The sequence below is a fragment of the Astatotilapia calliptera genome, chromosome 6, assembly GCF_964374335.1.
Source record: "Astatotilapia calliptera chromosome 6, fAstCal68.1, whole genome shotgun sequence".
NCBI lineage: Eukaryota > Metazoa > Chordata > Actinopteri > Cichliformes > Cichlidae > Astatotilapia > Astatotilapia calliptera.
The window spans coordinates 227,866-253,081 of NC_137427.1; the positions used below are offsets into that span (position 1 = coordinate 227,866).

General features: G+C 41.2%; 2 protein-coding genes and 1 long non-coding RNA gene across 9 annotated transcripts in view; 2 read left to right on the forward strand and 1 right to left on the reverse strand.

The window, feature by feature from the left end:
- LOC113023514 (equilibrative nucleoside transporter 1-like) overlaps window positions 1-8,676 on the forward strand; it is a 59,520-nt gene extending 50,844 nt beyond the window's left edge. For both annotated transcript variants that reach the window (XM_026169581.2, XM_026169582.2), the window contains exon 13: window positions 7,838-8,676. In XM_026169581.2, the coding sequence (XP_026025366.1) occupies window positions 7,838-7,949 (112 nt within the window). In that variant the 3' untranslated portion in view covers window positions 7,950-8,676. The remainder of the gene's footprint in view (window positions 1-7,837) is intronic.
- Window positions 8,677-8,837: 161 nt separating this feature from the next.
- LOC113023489 (signal-induced proliferation-associated 1-like protein 2) overlaps window positions 8,838-25,216 on the forward strand; it is a 47,276-nt gene continuing 30,897 nt past the window's right edge. For 4 of the 5 annotated variants that reach the window (XR_013909373.1, XM_026169521.2, XM_026169523.2 and 1 more), the window contains exons 1-6: window positions 8,838-9,092; window positions 12,828-14,065; window positions 14,700-14,827; window positions 14,996-15,184; window positions 16,441-16,582; window positions 16,709-16,797. Coding sequence is in view for 4 of the 5 variants with exons in the window: in XM_026169521.2 (XP_026025306.2) it covers window positions 13,003-14,065; window positions 14,700-14,827; window positions 14,996-15,184; window positions 16,441-16,582; window positions 16,709-16,797 (1,611 nt within the window). In the remaining variant the exon portion in view is untranslated. The remainder of the gene's footprint in view (window positions 9,093-12,827; window positions 14,066-14,699; window positions 14,828-14,995; window positions 15,185-16,440; window positions 16,583-16,708; window positions 16,798-25,216) is intronic. The other variant, XM_026169522.2, reaches the window with a different exon arrangement.
- LOC145429166 (uncharacterized) lies at window positions 19,695-25,110 on the reverse strand. 2 transcript variants are annotated; one of them, XR_013909381.1, is made up of 2 exons: window positions 22,606-25,110; window positions 19,695-22,241 (listed from the first exon to the last, which is right to left on the reverse strand). It is a non-coding gene; the product is annotated as an uncharacterized LOC145429166 (long non-coding RNA). The 2 variants fall into 2 exon arrangements; XR_013909382.1 differs by having other exon boundaries at window positions 22,555-25,110.

Consider the following 25,216-nt stretch of genomic DNA (forward strand, 5'->3'; position numbering starts at 1 on the left):
TTTGTTTGAGGGGAATCCTCACTATGTGAAATAAACTGAAAGAAGCAGGTCTATGTCTCTGTGCTGCGTGTGTAAAAAGATGCACCTGTTTTGGCGGGAAAACGTAAACAGCCTCTCTGATTGGTGGATTCAAATTCAGCAGCTCCCAGGCTGACCTAGAAACTTACTCCTCTCTCCCTGTGTGTGTGTGTGTGTGTGTGTGTGTGTGTGTGTGTGTGTGTGTGTGTGTGTGTGTGTGTGTGTGTGTGTGTGTGTGTGTGTTTAGTGGGAGAGAGAGGACCCTGCCCTTATTTGGCAGCATGTCATTGTAGGATTTAAATTGAACATAGTTAGACTGGTTGACTGGATTAGAGCCTGTGTTTGTGTGTCCCTCTGTGCATTTGTGTTTCAATAAGTTATTACTATTCTGCTAAATCATAGTATTTCTGGTACTTTTCGGTACTTGTGCTAAATACAGTATTTCTGCTAAATCATAATATTTCTGCTTTTCATAGGATTTATGCCTAATATAGTATTTCTGCTAAATTATAGTATTTCTGCTTTTTATAGGATTTGTGCCTAACATAGTATTTCTGCTAAATTATAGTATTTCTGCTTTTTATAGGATTTGTGCCTAACATAGTATTTCTGCTAAATTATAGTATTTCTGCTTTTTATACTATTTGTTCTAAATTATAGTATTTCTGCTTTTTATAGGATTTGTGCTTAATATAGTATTTCTGCTAAATTATAGTTTTTCTTCTTTTTATAGTATTTGTGCTAAAACATAGTATTTCTACTAAATGTAGTATTTATGCTTAATAATAGTATTTCTATATATTTCTGCCAGGTCCCCAGGCAGCCAATCCTCTGTGAGGACTGAGACATTCAAATTTTCAAATCAGGGCCTGCACAGTTTCCCAGCCAATCAAATAAGTGTCCTGAGGCATTCAAATTTGCATATTGGGGCCTTCGTGGCTTCTAAGCCAGCCAATCATATCTGAGGGCTGAGGAATTCAAATCCACAAATCAGGGCCTGCACGGCTCCCCAGCCAGCCAATCACATATGTGGTCTCAGGCATTCAAATTTGCATATTGGGGAATTCGTGGCTTCTAAGTCAACAAGTCATCCATGTCATATATCTCTAAAAATTCATATTTTAATATTAAATTGTCAACACTTGAAGATTCCCCCATCTCTTCTGAACAAAACGGTGTAAGAATGACCGCTCTAGCCCCTACGGTTAGGAAATTACGGTCATTTGTTTGAGGGGAGTCACTATGAGAAATAGACTGCAAAAATCCTGTGTCTCTCTGTGCTGCTGCGTGTGTAAACAGATGCACCTGTTTTGGTGGGGAAAAGTGCACAGCCTCTCTGATTGGTGGATTCAAATTCACCAGCTCCCAGGCTGACCTAGAAACTTACTTCTCTCTCCCTGTGTGTGTGTGTGTGTGTGTGTGTGTGTGTGTGTGTGTGTGTGTGTGTGTGTGTGACAGAGAGAGAGAGAGAGAGAGAGAGAGAGAGAGAGAGAGAGAGAGAGAGAGAGAGAGAGAAAGGCTTTTAATGGGATGATCTCATTCTAAGATTTAAATTCAATATATTTAGACTGGTTGACTGAATTGGATCTTGTGTGTGGGTCTCTCTGTGCATGTGTGTTTCCTCATGTGTACATATTTGTGATTGTGTGGCTGTAATAAATTTTTTTGCAGATTTTTGTCATTTAACAAGTATATTTGAGGGACCCTCAGCATGTTCAGCATTTTTTCAGCTGTCCATTTTGCTTTTCCAATTTTTCTGTTTAACTTATTACTATTGTGCTAAATCATACTATTTCTGCTATTTTATAAGATTTGTGCTTAATATACTATTTCTGCTTTTATAGGATTTGTGCTTAATATAGTATTTCTGCTAAATGTAGTATTTATGCTTAATCATACTATTTCTGCTTTTTATAGTATTTGTGCTTAATATAGTATTTCTGCTAAATTTAGTATTTCTGATTAATTATAGTTTTTCTACTAAATCATAGTACAGTATTTCTGCTTTTTATGGGATTTGTGCTAAAACAAAGTATTTCTACTAAATGTAGTATTTGTGCTTAATATAGTATTTCTGCTAAATTATAGTATTTCTGCCAAATTATAATATTTGTGCTAAAACATAGTCTCAATTTAAAATTACAATATTCATAGTTCATCACAGTGTCTCTGGTAAATCACAATATTTCTGCTCTGTTGTACTATTTTTCTAAATCATAGTGTTTCTGTAATGTTTAAGTATTTTTGGCTAAATATATTCTTTCTGTTATCTTATACTATTTCTCCTAAATTCTTGTATTTTTGAGAAGTTATCATGTTTCTGGTAAGTTACAATATTTCTGCTAAATTCTGCTATGCTATTGTATCTCTGCCAAGTATTATGTTTCCTCTAAGATATTGCAGTTCTGCTAAGTTATTCCATTTTAGCAAACTTCTTTTGCTTCTGCAAAGTTTTTACAATTTCTGCAACTTTTCAGCTTTTTCAGCTACTTTTTGCATACAGCTTCAGCTTTAAGCATCCACACTGCATTTTCGCAGGAAATGCAAATTTTTCTAGTTATTATTCTAGTTGCTTCCGTACACTTTTTGGCACTTAACTACTTCCACAATTTTCAGCCGATTTTCACCGTTCAAATTTTAAACTATTCTGCTATTTCTGCTAATTTACGCTACGATTTTTGCTATTTTTAACTATTATACTTTTTAAAATATTAAGCTTTTTTCCTTTAATTTGTCCCATTGAAATGAATGGGAAACTTCTGCAATTCTGCTAAAATTTGCTTGTTTTTGAAACTTAACTACTTCCTCATATTTTCACCTAGAACAACCATTCAAACTTTAAAATGTTCATAAATTATTGGGCTATTCAGGTATGATTCAGCTTTTTCAAATCTTTTACTGTTTTACTTTTATGCCTCTTAAAGTTTTGAGTTGCAAAATTGTGATTTTTCACAAAATACATGCGTTGTTATGGTTGCTATGCTCTTGGCTTCCAGTGTGCCACTGAAGGTTTTGCAATTTTCACTTCATGTCCGAACAACTTCTTGCTACTTGCTCAATTTTCACTCAACTTCCACAAATTATACATCAAAACGTAGGTATTTTTGCTGGCTTTCAGAAAATGTCACTATCATTGTTGTGGGATTTATAGAATTTTTGCAAATCTCCTCAGACCAACACAAGGTCTCAAAACTCTCCATATAAAGTCAATGGAGAGCTTGTTCAAAATCATCGCTGGATTTCTGTAATGAGAGGCATATTCGAATCGTCATATCTCCTTAACGAAGCGACTTTAAGACATGAGGCTTGTCCCCGAATATCTTCAGACACCCCTGACGCTCACAATTCAAGAATTTCTTTCTCACCTATTACCGTTCTGAAATGAGTTGGACTTGTTTGAGGGTAGGAAATTCGTCCTTCGCTCAGATTTCTTCAGATTTCAAACTGTGGAAATGAACCACTTTTTTCTCTCGTCATAACTTTTTGTTGGATTTCCACAGAGACCTGAAAATTTCCATGATTGTTCACCAAAGCCTGCTGTCTCTTACGGTGAAAGAATGATATCGATACTCCAAATAGATTTCGAGTTACAAAGCGTTGTTTGAGGGCAAGTCAAGGCAGTTTTTGCTTCGCTCTACTCAGTTATGGTGCATTAGAAGTCAAATATCTTTAATAATTCATATTTTAATGATAAATTGTAAACACTGGAAGATTCCCCCATCTCTTCTGAACAAAACGGTGTAAGAATGACCGCTCTAGCCCCTACGGTTTGGAAATTATGGTCATTTGTTTGAGGGGAGTCCTCACTATGAGAAATAGGCTGCAATAATCCTGTGCATCTCTGTGCTGCGTGTGTAAAAAGAGGCACCTGTTTTGGCGGGAAAACGTAAACAGCCACTCTGATTGGTGGATTTAAATTCGGCAGCTCTCTCCCTCTGTGTCTGTGTGTGTGTGTGTGTGTGTGTGTGTGTGTGTGTGTGTGTGTGTGTGTGTGTGTGTGTGTTAGTGGGAGAGAGAGGACCCTGCCCTTATTTGGCAGCATGTCATTGTAGGATTTAAATTGAACATAGTTAGACTGGTTGACTGGATTAGAGCCTGTGTTTGTGTGTCCCTCTGTGCATTTGTGTTTCAATAAGTTATTACTATTCTGCTAAATCATAGTATTTCTGGTACTTTTCGGTACTTGTGCTAAATACAGTGTTTCTGCTAAATCATACTATTTCTGCTTTTCATAGGATTTGTGCCTAACATAGTATTTCTGCTAAATTATAGTATTTCTGCTTTTTATCGGATTTGTGCCTAATTTAATTTTAATTTAAAATTACAATATTCATAGTTCATCACAGTGTCTCTGGTAAATCACAATATTTCTGCTCTGTTGTACTATTTTTCTAAATCATAGTGTTTCTGTAATGTTTAAGTATTTTTGGCTAAATATATTCTTTCTGTTATCTTATACTATTTCTCCTAAATTCTTGTATTTTTGAGAAGTTATCATGTTTCTGGTAAGTTACAATATTTCTGCTAAATTCTGCTATGCTATTGTATTTCTGCCAAGTATTATGTTTCCTCTAAGATATTGCAGTTCTGCTAAGTTATTCCATTTTAGCAAACTTCTTTTGCTTCTGCAAAGTTTTTACAATTTCTGCAACTTTTCAGCTTTTTCAGCTACTTTTTGCATACAGCTTCAGCTTTAAGCATCCACACTGCATTTTCGCAGGAAATGCAAATTTTTCTAGTTTCTCTTTGCTATTTGGGCTGATTGCAACCTGATGAATATAAAAACAAAGAATTATCTTTTTAACTGATGTAGTTTCTGAGCAGAGGATATCAGGCCCTTGTAGAGCAAAATCTAGTATTTTGATCTAGACAACTCAAAATGGGATTTCCAAATATGTAGACGCCAGGTCCTCGGTGGTTAAACATGCTTCCCTTAGGCAGTATGATCAGAAGACATAGCATAGCATACATTAACAGTTCATGCATTTATGGAGTGTTTATAACAAGGTGCAAATTACTGGATACGTTCAGAAACAGGAAGGTCAGACTACACCTACAACAGAGCCCGCACAGCTTTGAAGCAGATTTTTGGCCAGATGAAACAAAGATGGAGGGGCAACAGAATGATGAGAGAAGCATTAAAAGCTTTCCAGAGAACTGTTTTCATCTCAGCAGTCACTTATTATTCAGCACCTCCCAGAACAGCGTTGTTCTCTGTACTTCATACACGTATACATGTGTATATGTGCCTGCTGCATAGTGTAAATGCTCCTTTGTCCTCTCTCAGAATTTATTATTGGAGCTTCTAAAACAATTTTATAAAGTTCACATGTTCACAGAGATTATCCGAATCTGAACACCGGCTGGTCTTGTAAGGTTCCTTTGCCATCCTTCATCCATTACAGACTATAAATGGTACATTTTACTCCCTGGCTATTCAAAAAAAGTTTTCCCCTCCACACTGTATCCTCGTAAAATGTCCCATAATCAACAACAGCTGATTTTAAAGTTAACTGCAGTACAGAGTGCCTGCCTGCACCTTTGTTTCTCTTCAAAACCAAAATCTGAACCAAAAAGGTTCCTTAATTAATCTTTTTACTGCTTATTGATATTTTTATAGTAAACTTAAGTTATATTTCAACATTTATAGTCTAACAAACTTCTTTTTTAAGTTATAATTAAAATAACATAAAATAATACTAAGTATATTTTTAGTAATGCAAGACTAAAATTTCACAGGCATTTAATATTTATTTCATATTTCAAGCAGCACGGTCTCTTTGGCACAGTCCCCGCCTCTTGCCCTGTGGTAGCTGGGATAAGCCCCGCCCCTAGATTTGTGGGAATCTTAAAAATAATATAGATTATTCATTTCTATTTGTATTTTTTTCTGTAATTTTACCAGTTAGGGTTATAAAAGATACACCATCTGGGAAATTACCTTCTGCCCATTTACCAATACAGATGTTGTATGCTCATAAAGAAAATACATTTCAGACTGTTTTTGTAATTTTATTGATATTTCAAACAACAAGAGTATTCTTGTATTTAAAAATTAAATTTAAATTACTTTTTTTCCCATTATTGAACAGACACTGAAATTAAAAACAGTGTTAAAATCAATCTTTAAATGTAAAATTATGTTAATTTTTCTAATTATTTTATGGTTTCTGAAAACGGGGCCTTTGTCTAAAACTAGCTGCGATGTAAAACATACAGACTTAAAAGTTGAAAAGCGTTGTGGGTCCACTCAGGATTAGGGAGGAGGTGCCGTGAGTAGTGACGTGGAGAATACAAGCAATAGAAATGATATTCCTCTGAAGGTGTCTGGGCTCAGCCTCAGAGATGGGGTGAGAGCTGCACCTCCATAAGGAGAGTCAGCTGAGGAGTCCCTATGGGAGGAGACGCCGAGGCAGACCTCAGACACGCTGAAGAGACAGTACCTCTCAGCTGGTTTGGAAACATCTCGGATTCAATTCAGTTTATCTATACAGCGCCAAATCACACAGTCACCTCAAGGTGCTTTACATTGTAAGGTAGACCCGACAATAAAAGATACAGAGAAAAACCCAACAATCATATGAGCCCCTATGAGCAGCACTTTGGCGACAGTGGGAAGGAAAAACTCCCTTTTAACAGGAAGAAACCTCCGGCAGAACCAGGCTCAGGGAGGGGCGGGGCCATCTCCTGTGATTGGTTGGGGTGAGAGAAGGAAGACAGGATAAAAGACATGCTGTGGATGCAGAGAGGTCGATTAACACATAGTGAGTGAAGAAGAAACACCCAGTGCATCATGGGAATCCCCGGCAGCCTACGTCTATTGCAGCATAACTAAGGGAGGATTCAGGGTCACCTGGTCCAGCCCTAACTATATGCTTTAGCAAAAAGGAAAGTTTGAAGCTTAAAAGTAGAGATAGTGTCTGTCTCCTGAATCCAAACTGGAAGCTGGTTCCACAGAAGAGGGGCCTGAAAACTGAAGGCTCTGCCTCCCATTTAAATACTCGAGGAACAACAAGTAGGCCTGCAGAGCGAGAGCGAAGTGCTCTAATAGGGTGATATGGTACTACAAGGTCATTAACTTTGGTGGCTGTGGCTCAGGAGGTAGAGCAGGTCACCTACTGAGGTTGGTGGTTTGATCCCTGGCTCCTCCAGTCTGCATGCCAAGTGTCCTTGGGCAAGATACTAACCCCAAGTTGCCTTCAGATGCATCCATCGGAGTGTGAATGTGTGTAAATGTCGTTAGAAAAGCACTCAGTTTAGAGTCAGTGCTTGTGAGAATGGGTGTGATTGAGTGAATGTGGTATGTTGTATACAGTGCTTTGAGTACTATGGGAGAGTAGAAAAGTGCTATATAAGAATCAGTCCATTTACCATTAAGATAAGATGGGGCCTGATTATTTAAGACCTTGTATGTGAGGAGCAGGATTTTGGATTCTGGATTTAACAGGAAGCCAATGAAGGAGAAATCTGCTCTCTTTCTAGTCCCTGTCAGGACTCTTGCTGCAGCATTTTCCTGTCTTGCACAGTATTCCAGTCTTGCTCCCCACTTTGTGACCTTTAACACATTTTATGACTGAAAAGTGGCCTCTTTAATATACTAGCCTACATAAAAAATAGAAACAGAAAATAGGCACTAAGAATATATATTTTACCTTAACAATTTTGGATTAACTGAAGGCTTTTCAGGGAGTTTTTAGGACTTCCTGATAATAATTAATTACAGTACTCCAATATATAATATAATATAATATAATATAATATAATATAATATAATATAATATAATATAATATAATATGTCAATATTCTGGTTTTTAACAGGAACGTTCTTCCTCATGAAGCAGAAACAGCTGGAGCCATCATGGCGTTCTTCCTCTCTCTGGGTTTGGCGTTAGGAGCTGCTCTCTCCTTTCTCATTAGAATACTGGTTTAACTGGAAATGTCGTCTTTCTCTTGGACTAACTGTGAAACTATCAGTGAACTCTTTTGTGCAGTTCTGGTCTGAGTGGCAGAAAAGCTTCAGTCAGACTGAAACTCCACAGCTCTTCAACTTTGTCTTAATTATTTTCTCTTTTGTCCTGATGGAGGTGCTGCAGGATTACTTTCAGTATTTATTTCTTAAACATGAATCTGTACAATGAATATTCTTTGTATGTATTCATTAGAGACATTAAAAAAAGTTTAACAGGTTAAAAGATCTTTGATATTCACATTGATCGTCTTCATAGAGTCCTCAGAGCGTCACCATCTGTGATTTCCAGATAAATTATTTGACTAAACTCCAGATTTAAGAGTTTTATTGAAAGAAATGTGGTGACTTGATTAGAATTAAAGTTTAAAGGGTTCACATCCTGACATACATTATGAGAAATGACTTGAGTTACACGTTTGGTAAGCAATGAAATGACATTGAAGTAATACTACTAATATTACAATAATAAAAGTTAAGCAGTATAAACTGCACAGTAATAATTTGACAGTATTAAATTGAAGCACTGAGTTAGTGAAGTTATTGATGAAGTCTGATCTTCATCTCTGTTCATCTCATGTTAATATTTGTCAAGAGATATTGTAATATCAATATTGTAATGAGAAAAAAACTGTGTATTTAACGTGGATCCAAATAAATTAAAACTGCAGTGTGTGACATTTTTATCAAATCGTCTTCATGCATGCTCGATCATCCAGGTTAGGAATCCCCAAAAGGTTTACAACCTTTGAAAGCCGCCCGCAGAACGAACAGTGGGCTATTTCACTTTATTTATTTTCAGCTCAATGAAAGACAGACAAGTGAAGAAAATTCCCACGTTTATTAACGTCCTCTGAAGGCATCAGCCGGGCTGGCTGTAAAGAATCCGAGCATCACTTAAACGCATCGCCAGCCTGGCTGAGCTGAAGCGTCCGACCAGACACAGCTGAGAGTTTAACGAGACCGAACCAAGACCAGGACCCGCACAAGAGGTCCGTGTCAGTGTGACTGGACCGGGAAACAAACCGGAACCGACTGACACGACGTCCGGGTCTGATCCGAGAGTCAGAACACTGGAAGAGCCCTGGATCCTCGGTCCTCGAGAAGGTAAAATTTCCCTCTCCGAAACAAAGTACTGCTGAGCAGTGAGGTAACGAAGTACTGCTGAGCAGTGAGGTGATTTATAAAGTACAGAAGTAGAGAAGTTGAAAATAAGAACAAGAGGTATAAAAATAAACTAACTAGTATTTTGAGGTCATGTAAAATTGAGAAATTATTAAATATGAATAAAAATAACAGTAAAGGGATTTGGAAAACATGAAATATTGTTATTAAAATAGTTCTAGGCAGTTACATTATCCTTCATATTTGACTAATAATGATGAGCGATGTGGTTAATGAGTTCAACAAATTCTTTGTAAGTGTTGGGCCAGACTTGGCTGACAGAACACAAGAAACTGTGCAGAGAAAGAAACTAAGCTCATTGAACGTAATCCTCAACTAGGGCTGGGCCATATCAAACGTTCACGGTAACACCGGTGTAATGTTAGGCAATGGTTAGAAAATGAAATATGGCGATAGAATATGGGTAAAAATTTTAAATAACTTTAATGCACATAAAAAACAGCTGCTTGTTTAAGTGAAAATACATTGATGGGTTTTTTGCACTAATAAAGTTGTGGAGTGGTAAAGTATTTTGTCTCGCGTCAGTTATATCGTTATCGCACATTTTCAAATATATATTGTGATAAATATTTCTGGCCATATTCCCCCGGCCTAATCCTCAGTCAGTGTTTTTAACGGTGGTGGAAAAAAAGGAAATCATGTTGTTGGGAAATCACAAACTGAAAACTCTACAGACTTTGATCGATGCTCCAAACCCTTAACATACATTTGCAATTTGCCTCTACAAACTGGTGCGTTCCCAACACAAATGAAAACTGCTAAAGTAATACCACTGTTTAAAAATGGAGATTGACACCAATTCACATTACAGGCCTGTTTCTCTACTCTCACAATTCTCACAAATACTGGAAAAGGTTTTATTAATAGACTTGACAAATTAATAGATAAACATAAAATAATAATGGAAAGTCAGTATGGTTTCAGACCAAATAGATCAACATCCATGGCATTAATGGAACTAACTGAACATATCACTAATAAAACAGATCAAAGACAATGCACAGTCTGAGTTTTCATTGACCTACAAGAAGCTTTTGACACAATCAATCATGAAATATTACCTTATAAACTGGAGCACTACAGCATTAGAGGAGTGGGTCAGCAGTTATTTGAGAGACAGGCAACAATTTGTGAGGCTTGGTGAATATCAGAGTGCCTGGACATTGTTTGTGGAGTTCCACAGGGGTCAGCATTGGGTCCAAAGCTTATTTATCCTGTGCATCAATGATATATAAAAACATCTGATATATTACAGTTTATTTTATTTGCAGATGATTCAAAGATTTTTTTGTGCTGGAGATAATTCACATCAGCTTTTGGAACACAAAACTGAAAACAAGGTTTGACAGAAACAAGTTTTCACTAAATTTGAATAAAACTACATTTATGTTATTTGGAAATTGTAAAAAAGATGCTGGAGCAGAATTGCTGATAAATAATGTTGAAGTAGTAAGTTTCTGATACAACATTTCTGGGTGTGGTAACAGATAACAGAATTCAATTCTGTTATGTTCAGTTTTTCAGCGTCACTCTGAGACAGGATATTTCTAACTTTAGAGATGTTGCGCAAATGGAAGAACGCAGTCTTACATATTTGTTTAATATGTGCGTTGAAGGACATGTCCTGGTCAATGTGCTGGAAACCTCACACAAAGCATATACATGTCACAGGCGTGTTGCAGACAGTTGCAAACTTGATGACGAGCAGGACAGGCTTCTTGAAATCTGTGTCTTTGTCCTTAATTTGAAGATAAGCTCACCCCCCACCCTCCCCACCTCACTCCACCCTCCGCCAACAGGAAGCAGATTCCTCAGAGACCTCTTTGCCCTATGAACAGGAAGTGATGTAATCCAGTAATCAGCTGAGATGACTGGGTCAGGAGACAGGAAGAGGCAATCACGCCGATGTTATAAACTCCTCAGACTCACTTTTCATGACCCAACTACGGCATTTCTGTCATCTGCAGATGGCCGACTGTTGACAACAGTTTTCCACAATGCACCACAGTCTGCTGCTCCTTATGACTGCAGCTTCTTCAACATCATTTCCCTTGAACGAAGATCCGCCTTTACAGATGTTCTCAGACAGAAACATCTGTAAAGATCCCACTTGGCCTCAGGAATTAGTACACTACTTTTCCTGCATTTAAACACATGATCGTCTCTCCTGTACTCTTGCTGGCTGCTTTGTTTCATAGTCTTATTTTTTACAGGCAAATGAAGCCAGGTCAATAAAAGGAGTTTCCTGAATGAATGTGAAACTTCAGCTGGGTGGTGGTGTCTTTGGAACTACAGCATTCACCTCCTGATTGCACTGATGATGATTCAGGGAGGGACCAGGGCACTGGCTGTGCCGTCCTGAGGGGTTCTGATGATTGTAGTCAGGAAACTAAGATTAAAGAAACACTTAAAAGCACCAAAATAGATCATCTAACCTTTCAATACAAAGCACCCTGAGACTTCTGTTGTCATGTGACATATCAATTGTACTATATATCTATTGTGTATACTATATTATTTTATCTTATTCTATTCTATTAGGGGTTTTTTTGGGGGGGGGGGGGGTTACTGCTCTAACTTGTATTTTAAGAAAAGATACGATAACCTTTATTAGTCCTACACGTGGGAAAATTGTTGTGTCACAGCAGAAAGTGGACAGTGCAAAGTTACAGTAGCAAAAATTAAGAAAAGCAATGAAATAGGATATGATAATAAGAATAAGATACTATATGACATGATTTCCCACGTGTGGGACTAATAAAGGTTTATCTCATCTTTATCTTATAAACTTAAAGCTGAACTGAATTCAGTTACAGTCAAACAGGATCACTTTTTAATATATTTCATGTTATGTTTTATTCTTCAGGTAAAACTTCCTAACACCAGGGTAGATGGATACTTGATCCCAAACTGACCAAAGTGAAAACAGCAGTTTGTATGACTGTCTGCAAAGCGTTTACTCTGCCGATGTGATCACACAGTGTTGGGACGTTTCACAGAACTCCACATCTGTTTGCATGTGCTCAAACATACAGGCAGGCAGCATTGTTCCGTGTTTATTTTTCCAATGTCTGCTTTTAGCTTTATGTCAGAAATGTAATGTTCAAGGTTATGACCTGACGTCAGACCGGCTCCAAACACAGTACAGCGTATACAGTATGCAGTACACACAGAGCAGTGTATGCAGTTGAGAGTACATTTGTCCACATACAGATATCTGAAGCCTTCAGCTGTTACTGCTGAACATGACGGAGACAGCTGCTGGAAATACCACACACACACACACACACACACACACACACACACACACACACACACACACACACACTGCCTTCTCATGGTAACGTGGTGGACTTCAGGTGTGTTTTGTTGCTTCTCGCATTAATAAAGTAATAACTGGGTTATAACATCTAGTTCACGTCTGGGCACAGGTTTGTCCTGTGGCTCTTCCCCATACCAGAGCTGGTCCGTCTGCCACGTTTGTGTTTTAAATTCTCAGGCATGACGCTTCATGTTTTTCAGCCGAACAGATGCGTCACACCTACAGGCGAATGAGCAGCTGGGATTGACTAGCGCATGTTCACACCTGTACTTGTAGCACAGGTAAACAGGTGATTCACCTCAACAGGAGTGCATGACAACCTTTTCTTGTTTCAGATCGCTGTGGATGGTGAGTCCAGGATGTACTTCCTGTCTCTGATCCTAATCAGACTGTGGACCTATTAGATCTCACAGGAGTCATGAACTTCGGGTCTGAGTCCTGGCAGTGGTTCAGGGTCCTTCTGGACTAGACTAACAGCAGTGTTTCTTAGACTTTCCAAGGATCGGGACTATGGGACCTCCGGTCGTTCAGGGAGCTCCTGTTGTACCAAAGATGGGGGTCAGGGCCCGAATGTCCGACTTGTCTCAGAGGAGGGATGCTCAGGAGGGTCTGAACTTGAGCTTTCTGAGTCAACCTCCCCATTCCAACAAGAGCCTGGACCCCCAGCCCAGGTCAGAGACTACATTCCCAGTTCGCCCGAGTCCTTCCACCAGCAGGAGTTTGGCAAGGATGAAGAGAAGCAACAGTGAGGTGACGATCAGTGATGTCGGAGCTGAAGACATGGACCCTGCTGCCATCAACCCAAACACAGACGCAAGTCTGAGGCGAAAGTGCTGCAGCACTTCGACACTGGACCGCCAAAGTTTGTCACAATCCACTGAGACTCCTTCCTGGAGGCTGAAGCAGCAGGTGCCCAGCGCACCGCCTCCGTTCCCAGAACCTGCACAGCTTCGTGCTGCACTGTCGCCCAGTCTGCAGACTGCCGCTCGCATTGCTCATGGGGATGTCATCTATGTACCCAACTATGTGAACGCTTCGGTTTATGTGTCGCATGTTCAGAAAACAAAGCCGGAGACATCGATCCTCAGCAGACTAAGGAATCAGAGGACAAACAGGGACACAAGACCCAGCGCAATCTCTTACAAATGCTTTTCTCATTATGATAGTCAGAGTGTCCTCTTCAACTTCAGCAGCGGCTTCGTCCCCCAAGCAGACCTCCAGCACAGAAGGAACGTCTCCACCTCTGGATGTGATGTGTTTGATGCTTTAAGCCCTGATGAACGTGACAAAAACAACTTTCTGGTGAGCAGCTGTCCGTTCTTTCATAATGAGATTGGAGGGGAGATGGAAAGGAGGCTGGGCCTGACTCGGGCCAACACCTCCACCTGCGGTGCTGCAGCAGACACATCCTTCAGCGATCCGCCGCTCAGCACCCACCGCACCAACGCGAGCATCTCAGTGTTGGAGTTTCGTGGAGGAACTCGGGCGTTCGACCAACATCTGATGAATAATCACGACATTGAACACATTGACCTGGGAGCCAGATACTACCTGAAATACTTCTACAACCAAGGTAAGGTCCAGTCGAGGGCCAGACTTCACCACGATGCAGAAGCTGGATGCTCTTGCTAAAAGTAAAGCAAGGACGCTTTTTAAAATAGTGCCACCAGTTTAATCTAGTTCCAACAAAAGATATTTATAACAGGAAGAGTTTGTAATAGATCTCAGTATCCATAGAGTTAAAAAATAAACAGTTCAATAACTTCCAACAGAAACATTCTGCCATAAGGATAGGCGACACGATCAACATGTGACTGTGTGCTAAAAACAAACCCTGAAGTGCAATAATATTTCTGACTGTAAATGAAAAGAAATGAACTGAATATGAAGATCTGAAGATCTAACACACAGGTGTCGAACTCCAGGCCTCGAGGGCCGGTGTCCTGCAGGGTTTAGATGTGTCCTTGATCCAACACAGCTGGTTTAAATGACTAAATGACCTCCTCAACATGTCTTGAAGTTTTCCAGAGGCCTGATAATGAAATAATTATGTGATTCAGGTGTTGACCCAGGGTGAGCTCTAAAACCTGCAGGACACCGGCTTTCGAGGCCTGGAGTTCGACACCCCTGATTAATTTAAGCACTGTTACTGCGTTCAGGTTTCTGTTTTCACTGATGTGAGTGACCTTCTGTGTTTTTTCTGTCAGATCACCAAAATTATTTTGGCATTGATGAGAACTTTGGTCCAGTGTCTCTGAGCCTCCGGCGAGAGAAACTGGAGGAGAGGAGTGATGAGACACAGTACAACTACAGGATGATCCTCAGGACTGGTCAGGTAACTAGTCATGTGACCGGTCACGTGACTGGTTAGGCGACCTGACCTGACCTGATCACAGTCTGGTTTGAGATCATTTTCGATTACTAATTTATAAAGTGACTGTTGGTGATGCTGTTAATCCCTGTTTGTCCTTTTAGTCTGATCCAATCACGCCCCCTCTTTCAGCTGTCTACCCTGAGAGGATCCATCACAGAGGACTCTATCCCATCTTCATCCAAACACGGGACCAGTCGACGTCTTCCTCTGAAGGATGTTCTCGAGTTTGTGGTTCCTCAACTTAGCATCCACAGTCTCAGACTGGCTGCAGATTCACCCAGAGTCCCTGAACTGCTGCTGCAGCTGGACCAGCAGGAGGTGAGCCAGTCCCAGTGTGCCACCCACCAGCTGACCATGAAATACCTGCCACTGCCATGGTTGGCCTTCCCATGTTTCTGACAGGATGGTCTGTGTTAAACTAGAATCCCGTTTCATAGCCATTTTGCTAAATCGGGCTTTTGATGCTGTGACGCTTTCACATAATGAAACAGTTGGCATAAGAATTCAGCTTCTCGTGCTACGTCCACCATGCTGATCAATGCTGAGTAGCGTATTCTTCAAAAACACCCAAACACACATCCTCAGAGAGGTTTTCACAGGCAGCAGCTACGAGTTCTCTGTCTGAAAGAAATGATTCACTATTATCTCATCCTTCTAGAGCTTTAGAGATCCTAATAAAGCTTCTGTGATTCTGTCCAGTTTAGAGACAAACTCAGACTTGATGGTATTAGCTGGAACAAGTAAGATGTACCTTTTTAATCAGCTACAGTTTTTGTCACGTTTTCCTTACTTTTTGGTGGCCCTCCCAGAGGTCAGTACAAAATAAAGAAAACCTTCTTGTTGTGCTCTCTCAGAAGTTTAGCAAAGTGATACAAAGCAGTTTTTTAAGTGGCCACTGGGAGCCTGAGCAGAAGAAGAGAGGTCTCTTTAAGCTCCAGTCAGACTGAAATCCCAGGAGACGACACAGACGGACATCAGCCTGAGAACACAGCAGGAAGATGATAAGTTTACTATCGCATTAATATGAGATATCCACATGAGCGGCAGGAGGGTGCTCCTGCCTTCAGGTGTCTCAGGTAAGAGACGAGGTAAAACACTGTGATAGGCTCATCTTTTTGTCCAGGTGCCCTAAAACGTCCACTGCAAGAGGGAGAAGTCAGCTGACCTTCCGATGTTGTGTGAAATGACCAAAGGTCTCCTGACACGGCATCATCAAGTCAATATAAACAATAAAACCAGTAAATCCAGTACAAACAGTGACACCAGCATTTTCTCCAATTTCTGAAGTACTCCTGTTTCAACTAACTATTATACAAATTATTATACAAATGATTTTCACTTGTGTGGGAAATCTAACCCCTCTTAGACCTTCACCGCAACTTTACACACGTTCAAGTTTCTCAGGCGCTTCATGTCTGGTTATGCAGAAGGTTACCGGGTAGGGTTAAAAGATTTCCCGCTGGAGCGTAATTCACGCATCAGTTCCAAACCTTCTGAATTGATCTTATAACCAGCACCTTCAGAGTCCCGATGGTCCACGCTGACCCTGCCTGCTTTTCTTTGTTTTACTGCAGCTGAAGTTCCAGCGCAAAGTGGGCGTGTTATTCTGTCGGGCTGGTCAGTCCACCGAGGAGGACAACAGTGACTCTGGCAGTCCCGCTCTAGATCAGTTCCTGGACCTTCTGGGCCACAGAGGTCCACTGAAAGATACCAGCGGTACCAGCACCATTTCTTTTTCTGAAACAAAACCGGGTCCTTGTTTGTCCTGGTTCTGCAATGATGTCAGAATGGTGTTTGGTAATTGTTGTTACTTTCTGTTTGCTTGTTTTTGTTTCCTGTCAGAAGACTCAACAGGGAGGCAGTCAGTTTTTACAACGTTCAGAGAATTCAAGCTGATGTTCCACGTGTCCACGGCAAGCAGCCCTCAGCAGGTGATTCTCCTGTTCCTAGTTTGACCTTGTGCTGTGTACTGCACAAGTACCACAACTAAAGTTTTCAAGTATCTGTACTTTATATCCGTATTTGTTTTTCTGACAGCTTTTTACTTTTATTCTCCACATTTCAACACAAATATTTCATCTTCCTACTTTATACATTTTCCAAGCGTGCTCCTTACTTTAGGTTTAACACTGACTCACATCGTAAGTTATTTCCCATCACTGCAACCCTTTAAACATCAAACCGATCTGAAAGTAAATGTAGGACCGATTACAGGTAAAATACAGTCCTATTGGTTTATCCATCATAAGGACGTATCAGATAAAGATAAAGAGGCAAAACCATATAATTTATGCATTGCTACTGTTAGTTAAAGGAGGTCATAACGGTGCTTTTTTATGTTCTGGTCACAGTACATCAGCTAACTACTGAAGTACTACAAAGGAAACAAATGAGAGATAAGATCATTTTGTTTAGAGATGGAGAAAGATGTAAGACATTGTGGGTGGCCCACTTCAGCTCAGGTCCTCTACCAAAGGCCTGGGAGCCTGAGGTTCCTGCACAGTATCTTTGCTGTTCCTAGTTCCACCCTCTTCTAGACAGAGATGTTGAATGTCACCCCACATTTTGCTGGAGCCACTAGGCCAGTTCAGAGGTTATGTATTATGATTACCATGGGAACCACTGTTACCTTCACTCTCCGCATCTTCTCGGGCTCCTCTCTCAGCCCTTGGTACTTCTGCTTATCATGTTACTTTTTCTTGATGTTGCTATCACTAGGTTCAGCTACATCACTATGGCCATCTTCCTCTGCTTGCCCACTAACGGTGGTAGATACCGTGCAGGGGCCTGTCCTTCTATGATGGTTCCTCTCCTTGCTTCTCGTCTTACTCAGGTTTCTGCTGCCTGAGGTATTCACTAAGGACATAATGAGTTGTGGCCAACTTTTTGATGTACTCATGGATGTTCGTTGTCTCATCCTGGACAGTGGTTCTGAAACTCACTAGTCTTCGGCCTCCTCCGTTCTGCTTAGTGTACAGCCTTGGGGTGCTGGATTTGGGGTAATACTCTGCATGCATGGTCAGGAGCTTTCTTGTCTTGATGCAAGTGGCTTCTGTCTCCTCCTTTGGCCAGCTTATTATCCCAACAGGGTACTTGATCATCGGCAGGGTGTAGGTGCTGATTGCCCGGATCTTATTCCTCCCATTCAGCTGACTCCTCTGGACTTGCCTTACTTTCTGCAGGTACTTGATGGTTGGGACTTCCCTAGCAGCTTCTTCATGATTCCCATTTGCCTGTAGGATTCCTGGGTACTTGTAGCTGTCCTCAATGTCTGCATTGTTGCTTCTGGTAGTGCAGTCCCCTCAGTTCTGACTAGCATCCCTCTTTTCGTTACCGTCCAACTACATTTCTCCAGTCTGAATGAAATTCCGATGTTATTGCTGTAGATTCTCGTGGTTTGAATCAGTGAATCGATGTCTTGTTCACTCCTGGCATACAGTGGCTGACGTTTGCCACGTTCTGTATTCAGTATCTGTAGCCAGTCTTGACAATGACCTCACTGAGAGGGTCCAGGCTAGGGGTGGTGTGGCGGAGCATTGTCTGTGGCACCGCTGCAGAGTCACACCTGAGCGGCATGAGAAATCAAGCCTTACTGGCTTAAAAGAAGAATGAACTGGGTCCTGTTGTTGTTGTTGTTGTTGTTGGTGTCTGTGGCGACAGCTGAAAAGCTGCAACCGAGTGTTCAAAACAACAGCAGAGATAAAAGAAAAGTGAAAGAATGTGATCTGGTCTGCTGTGCATCCCGAAACCCAGGATCGTAGCATGGCAGAACCATGACCGGGACAGCCAAGGGAGGCGTTGGCCCAAATGGTGGCCAAACTCGCAGCTACAAAGAGGGAGCGGTGTTACCGCCAGCAGGAACAACTGCAGGATCGGTCCAAGCACCGGATGCAGTTGGTAGAGTTTGGCAGCTCGGATCGGGTCTTGGCGAAGACCCCGCCGACATCCCTTGACTGCATGGGAGTGACTGATGACCGGACTGCTTTGGCACCCGTACCGGTCCCAGGGAGAGGCCAGCCAGGGCACAGCCTACTTCCGCACGCATACCCACTCCGGGAGGGACCTGCCCAGGGTTAGAGTTGAGGTCTGCACGGCAGCTGGACCTGCCTGGCTTCCACCAGAGGCCAGCATGCGGTGGGGGCCTGTGCGCCGGCCACCTGCCGCCTGTGAGCCTTGACTCACATCCACGACTGCTGCGCCGCCGCCACTTGTCACGCAGTCAGCCCCTAGTATAATTAACAGATAACTGCTAAGATGGAGAGGAAACTAATTTAGAAGATCATCATTTAGCCTGGAGAAATAGTTTGTTGCTCTAAAAAAAAAACTAAAAACATTTGTACTGTGCTATACTATACTAATGCTATACTAATGCTATTCATCACTGGTTGAAGAAAATAAGAACAACCCTAGATTTCTCTTCAGCACTGTAGCCAGGGTGAAAAACAGTCAGAGCACTGCTGAGCCAACCATCCCTTTAATGTTAACTAGTAATGACTTCATGAACGTCAGGCATTTGCAGCCGTGGCAGAGTGCTTTGGCCAACCCCTATTAAAAGGGAGTTGCAGTTATCTAAGCGTAAGGTTATAAAAGCATGGATGACAGTTTCTGAAGGAAACTGTTTCCAGGGCCTACTCCGTGGATCGGCTTCCTCCGAGGCGTGGACGTCTATCAGCAGAGAATGTACCTTCACCTATCAGCAGAGAATGTCCCTTAGTCTGTAACACAGTCAAATATATTCTCAAGTAATATTCAAGCATGCCATTCAGCGTGTTAGTACGAGCAGCTCGGGAGCAGCTTGGGAGAACAAGAAAACAGAGACTGCTTTAGATTGTCTTCCCAAAGTGACTCAACTTTATTCACAAGTACAACAGTTTATATAGAGGGTAAAATTCATGAGACAGCAGATTTATCAGTTTAAACCAGTACAGACCAAGATAAGGCAGCGTCTTCCTGCCCTTGGGTGAAGAAGCATCCTTTGTGTAGTTTATTAGTTCAGCTACAATTGTGATTATCTCAGCGACATATTTTCAAGGCACAAAACGAAGAGTTCTTACATTAGTGAAATCTGAAACAAACTATTTGGCCTTCAACAGGCGTCTAAAAGATTAAGAAACTAATGTAGCTGAGGGAGTGATCTCTGTGGTATTTCAACCTTGTACCAGCCTGTGATTCTCACACATCAATTCTTGGGTCAAAGAGAAAAACACTGAAACAAAGGGGCCTTATTGAATGACAGAGTTTTCCTGCATAATGTCACTATAAAACAATATCCAGTAAATGCTACCATGGTACTAAAATACCTAACAGTTCCACTCTTTTTTTTATTATTATTTTTAAAAAAAATAATAACTCAAATAGAAAGGAAAAATCACAAATGTAATAACACAATATAAAAAGCAAATCATAAAATGTAATAGTTCACAGCCTAATGTTCAATATACACATCAGGAACATCATTGGTAACATCTGGCACATCCTCAGGATCAATTTGTGCTAATTGCAAATACATTGAAGTAGCTGTACTGGTAGCTATACGGGTTATCATTGAGAATGTGGCTTGCAGAAATGTGAACAGGGTTGCACTTTACAATACGAAATAGTAAATAAAAATCCTAAGGTTAATGCAGTAGATATGATTAATAACCTAAATATATAAAAAAGACAGTTCTTTAGTCGTCTCCTGGCCTGGTCCCAGGTTCGAGAGACACCGTATAAGCGTCGTGTGATGACAATGGGCATTTCATTTTCTCCATTATCAGGATGAAACGAGTCTATCTTTATCAGGTTAGACATTGTGTGGTACTCTAGGCTTTCTGTTCCTGCTGGATGTTCGAGTACCTTGTTGTTGTTCAGGCGGGGGATCAGAGGGCTTTCTGAGTCTTGGCTCTTTCAGGTGTTGTGTGTTAATCAGTGATTGTGTGTGTGTGTAGGTGTATTGAATCCGGGCGCTGGCTCGCCTGAGTTGTCATCTATAGGTGTATTGAATCCGGGCGCTGGCTCGCCGGAGACGTCATCTACTTGATCCGACGCCTTAGGTGGTTTGGTGGGGCTGGTCTTAACCCTGCTGGCATGAATCCACTGAGGTTGTCCGTCTGTTAGGATGCTGGTTCTCGTCACTGCAAGTACAGTCTGGGGGCTGGAACACGCGGCCTCCCCGAGTGCCCTTGGTTTTAGCGACTTTACCAACACCGCATCTCCTGGTTTCCACGGATGGGTTGGATCTGTGGAAGGGAGAGGCTGAGAGAGACAAACTTTCTGATAGTTATTATTCAGTGTTTCTACCAGGTTATGAACATAGTCAGACAATGCAGTGTCTATGTCCCCTTCCAATAGCGGTGCCCCTCTGGAGGCTGACCATGGTGTTGGAAACGGTCTTCCCATGATTATTTCAAATGGAGATAATTTGGTTGCTGCGGATGGAGTCATTCTAATCTCGCAGAGGATTTGAGGAAGTAGTTTGATCCAGGTCATTCCTGTTTCTATCATTGCTTTAGTCAGGCGATTTTTTATGGTCCTATTCATTCTTTCTACAACTCCTGAACTCTGAGGATGGTATGGCACATGATATTTCCAGTCTATTGCTAGAGTTTTAGCACACTTTTGAATTACTTCTGATGTGAATGAAGGTCCTCTATCACTGTTAATTTGGTGAGGTATTCCAAATCTGGGTATTATTTCATTGCACAACTTTTGACAGACTACTTCTGCAGTTTCTTTTGATGTTGGGTAAGCTTCTACCCATTTACTAAATTGGTCCACTATTACCAGTAAGTACTTGATGCTTCCTTGCGCTGGCATGTGTGTAAAATCAATCTGTAATGTATGAAATGGGAAATCTGGTTGTGGTAAATGCTGATGTTTTGCTTTTGGTTTTCCTACATTAGTTCGTGCACATGTTAGACAGGTTGCTAATATGCGTTTTACTGCGTGTGATGTTTTCTTGATTACAAATCTTGATTTTATTGCTCCTATTACCCCTCTTTGTCCGACATGACTCACACCGTGAAAATGGCGGACAAGGATTGGCAGTAGTGAAGATGGGAGGGCAATCAAACCCTCAAGGTTTTTGTATAAGCCGTCTCTGTTATCTAAGGTACAATCATTACTTTCCCAGTAAGTGTAATCTAAGGCAGAGGCTTGCTCTTGTATGAATTTTAGGTCAACATTTGTTTCTAAATAGTCTGGGAGCGTGACAAGTGGCAGCTGTAAAGGCAAAGATAATACTTCCCTTCTGGGTGGTTGCTGTGAGGCAGCAGCTGCTTTCGCGGTTACGTCTGCAAGAGCATTTCCCACTGCTTCGTCTGTGTCAGCCGTGCTGTGCCCCTTCGTTTTAACAACTGCAATTGCCGATGGCAGCTGTATAGCCTGCAAAAGTCTTTGAACAAGGTCAGAATTAGCGATCGATTTCCCATCAGCAGATCTAAATCCTCTTTGTCTCCACAATGTGCCAAAGTCATGCACCACACCGAATGCATAACGGCTATCAGTGTAAATTGTTACCCGCTTATCCACATGTAACTCACAGGCGCGTATTAAAGCCATGAGCTCTGCTTTTTGTGCTGAATGAGTGAGCCTCTAGTATGAGTTATGTGACAAAACCACTGTTTGGCCTTCACTGGTGTGAGCAGTTATCATGTTGTTGAACAGTGTGAGAGAAACAAATATGTGGCTTCCAGGCATGGGGCTACCTGGTAACGGTGTCTGTACACGTGTTTGGCACAGTGTGTGACGTGGGGTACCAGTCAGATGGATATTGAGTTCATTCTCCGCTGAGGCGTCCAGCTGACACAGAGGCTGTTCCTTCTCCATGGTGTCGGTGCATAGGGCAGAGAAAACATAGCTGTTATCAGTATCTGCAAACATTTCACCCTTTGTGTTAAATGAAATACACAAGTTCATTTTTGCCATTAAATCTCTGCCTAATAGATTCACAGGCGAGTTTGGAATAATTATGAATGGATGATATGTAATTTCATCTGGTTTTGGGCCCCAGCGTGTTTTTAGAGAATGAGTTTTGGGGCATTGCACTAGAGTTCCGTTTATTCCCATGGTGTTGATGCACACAGAGGAAACAGGCCCACTATAGAATTTTCCAGACAGTGAACTTTTAGTGGCTCCACTGTCAACTAAAAAGGAATAAGTCTTTTCACCTATCTCTATATCTAACATGGGCAAGCCTTCTGTGTTACGGGACAATTGCAAATGCAGCATCGTGTGTAGTGCTTCACACTGTCCCTCATCATCACCTGGGCCTCCCTATTGTCGGTCCAGTCTTTCGTTATCATATGGGTGGGGATTAAAATGTGGATTATAAGGTTGCTGCCTAAGTGCAAAGGGGCCATTATTTTGATGTGATTCCTGTCTGCGTTGCCAGTTACCTTGTCTGTAAGAGCTCTGCTTACGCCTAGTGGCAGGAGCTGGTCCTGTGTTTTGTGGTTGAGACCTATGTGCCGCTGATTTGCATTCCGTCCTCCAGTGTCCTATTTTTCCACAATAAAAACATACGTCTCCACTCCTATCTCTCCTTCTGAAATCTCCCTGCTGCGCTTGTTGAGGGGGCGGGGCCCCTGCATACATCATTTTTTCACTTTCCTCTGAGCCTTCAACATCAAAGTTCAACAACATCTTAACACTTTTAGCCTTCGTGCTGTTGGGGAAAAGATCTGCACCAGCTTTTGTTTTGACAAGTGTGATAAAATTCTTTATTTTCATGTCATAGAGATTATCAGTGGCAGTCAGCTTCAATAGTTGTGAACATTCTGGATGAATATTGTTTAAGAATGTTGTTATGAAAATCTGATCATTTCCTCCTTCAGGCATGCATGCCTCATTAGTCCAGCAGTGTGTGAAACGTTTCATAAACACTAGAATGGATTCATCTGGCTTTTGCTTACACATGGTTACTGCATTTAAATCAATTTTATCTCTAGACATTGTGAGCAGAAATCTCTTTAGATTTTGAAAAAAGGCTGTGATTTTGTCATCATTTATCCACAAAAACGAGGTGGTGTTGGCTGCTTGGTCATTTTTAGGGTCTAGTTCCTCTACTTCTTCAATAAGCTGAGATTCAGTCACACCTGGGATTCGTTGACATAATATATATCTATAGTCAGGCCCACCCAAGTGGTGGTATCTGGTACTTCTCTGTAATGCAGAAACAAAGGCTGTAGGATTTTGTAGAGGATCGGGAAGTTCTTTAATGGTTGCTGCTAACTCTGAAATTTTAGGGGGTTGAATGCAACACATGTCCCCTATTATCATGAACGGGAGGGAGGTGCTGACGTCATTAAATTGTGATCCCTGCTTTTCTTTATAACGGGTGTTTTTGTGGGGGCCCTCTTGAGTTTTTTCCTCTTTTTTCTGCTTTAAGTAGTTCCTTATTAAATTTCTGGTGTTAGTTATTGCTTTTGGCACAGTTAAACCAGTCGCTACTCTAGTGTGGCGCTGAACATGATTATCTATGACAGAAACGGCTTCCTGCAGTTCGGCTTCCGTACGTTCAGTTAAAGGATCTTTCATGATTTCCTCACACTCTGTCATTAACTGTTTTGTTTGCTTTTTATGTTCCTGTAACTCTCTTTCTCGTTCAGTGTATTCTCGTTCCTGTCTTTGATCTAGGTTAAACCAGTCATCTTCTTCTGATTTAGGTGTCATTTCAGTGCCTTCCTCACTCTTTTGGGATTCTGCTGTTAAATCAGGATATACGCGCTGATGACGTGCAGCCGCCGCAGCAGCTATTAATTCTGTTTTTTCATCATAAGGCGGCGGAGCCGTAGGTTGAACGGATGGGCATATAAGGCTAGTTTTTTCTGCAGTGGATTTACTAGAGCCTACACTGGCTTGATTTAAAGCATTTACGTCTGGCTCGGGTCCTTTTTTCCATAGTGGTAGCATGCGATTGGTCACATCACGACATTCTATCATATATTTTTTACAGGACTTTTTAATCAGCCTACTTTTCTTATCACAAATAGTATTTAACATTTCTACTGACCTGTTTTCTGGCGATAATCGTTCGGGATAGGGCTCCGGAAATACATTAGGATGCATTAAAGTTATAGTTCTTAAGTTCGAGACGAAATCAGTCACGTAAGCACTTCCGCATGTTCTGGATACGTAATCATGGAAGTCTTCATTGATTCGCGAGCGTGGGTTAAACGTAACCGGAAGTAGGAGTCGTACTGAGCCGCTATTTGTGATTTTATATTTTATTTTTTTCGGTTTTACAGTTAATTTTGATTTTTTATCGGTCTTTGAATTATTCTGACCCATGGTCAGTGATTTCCAGAGGGGTTTAGACGCTTTGAAGGATTTAAGTTAGTTTCTATTTTTGCTGTGGCACACCTGAGG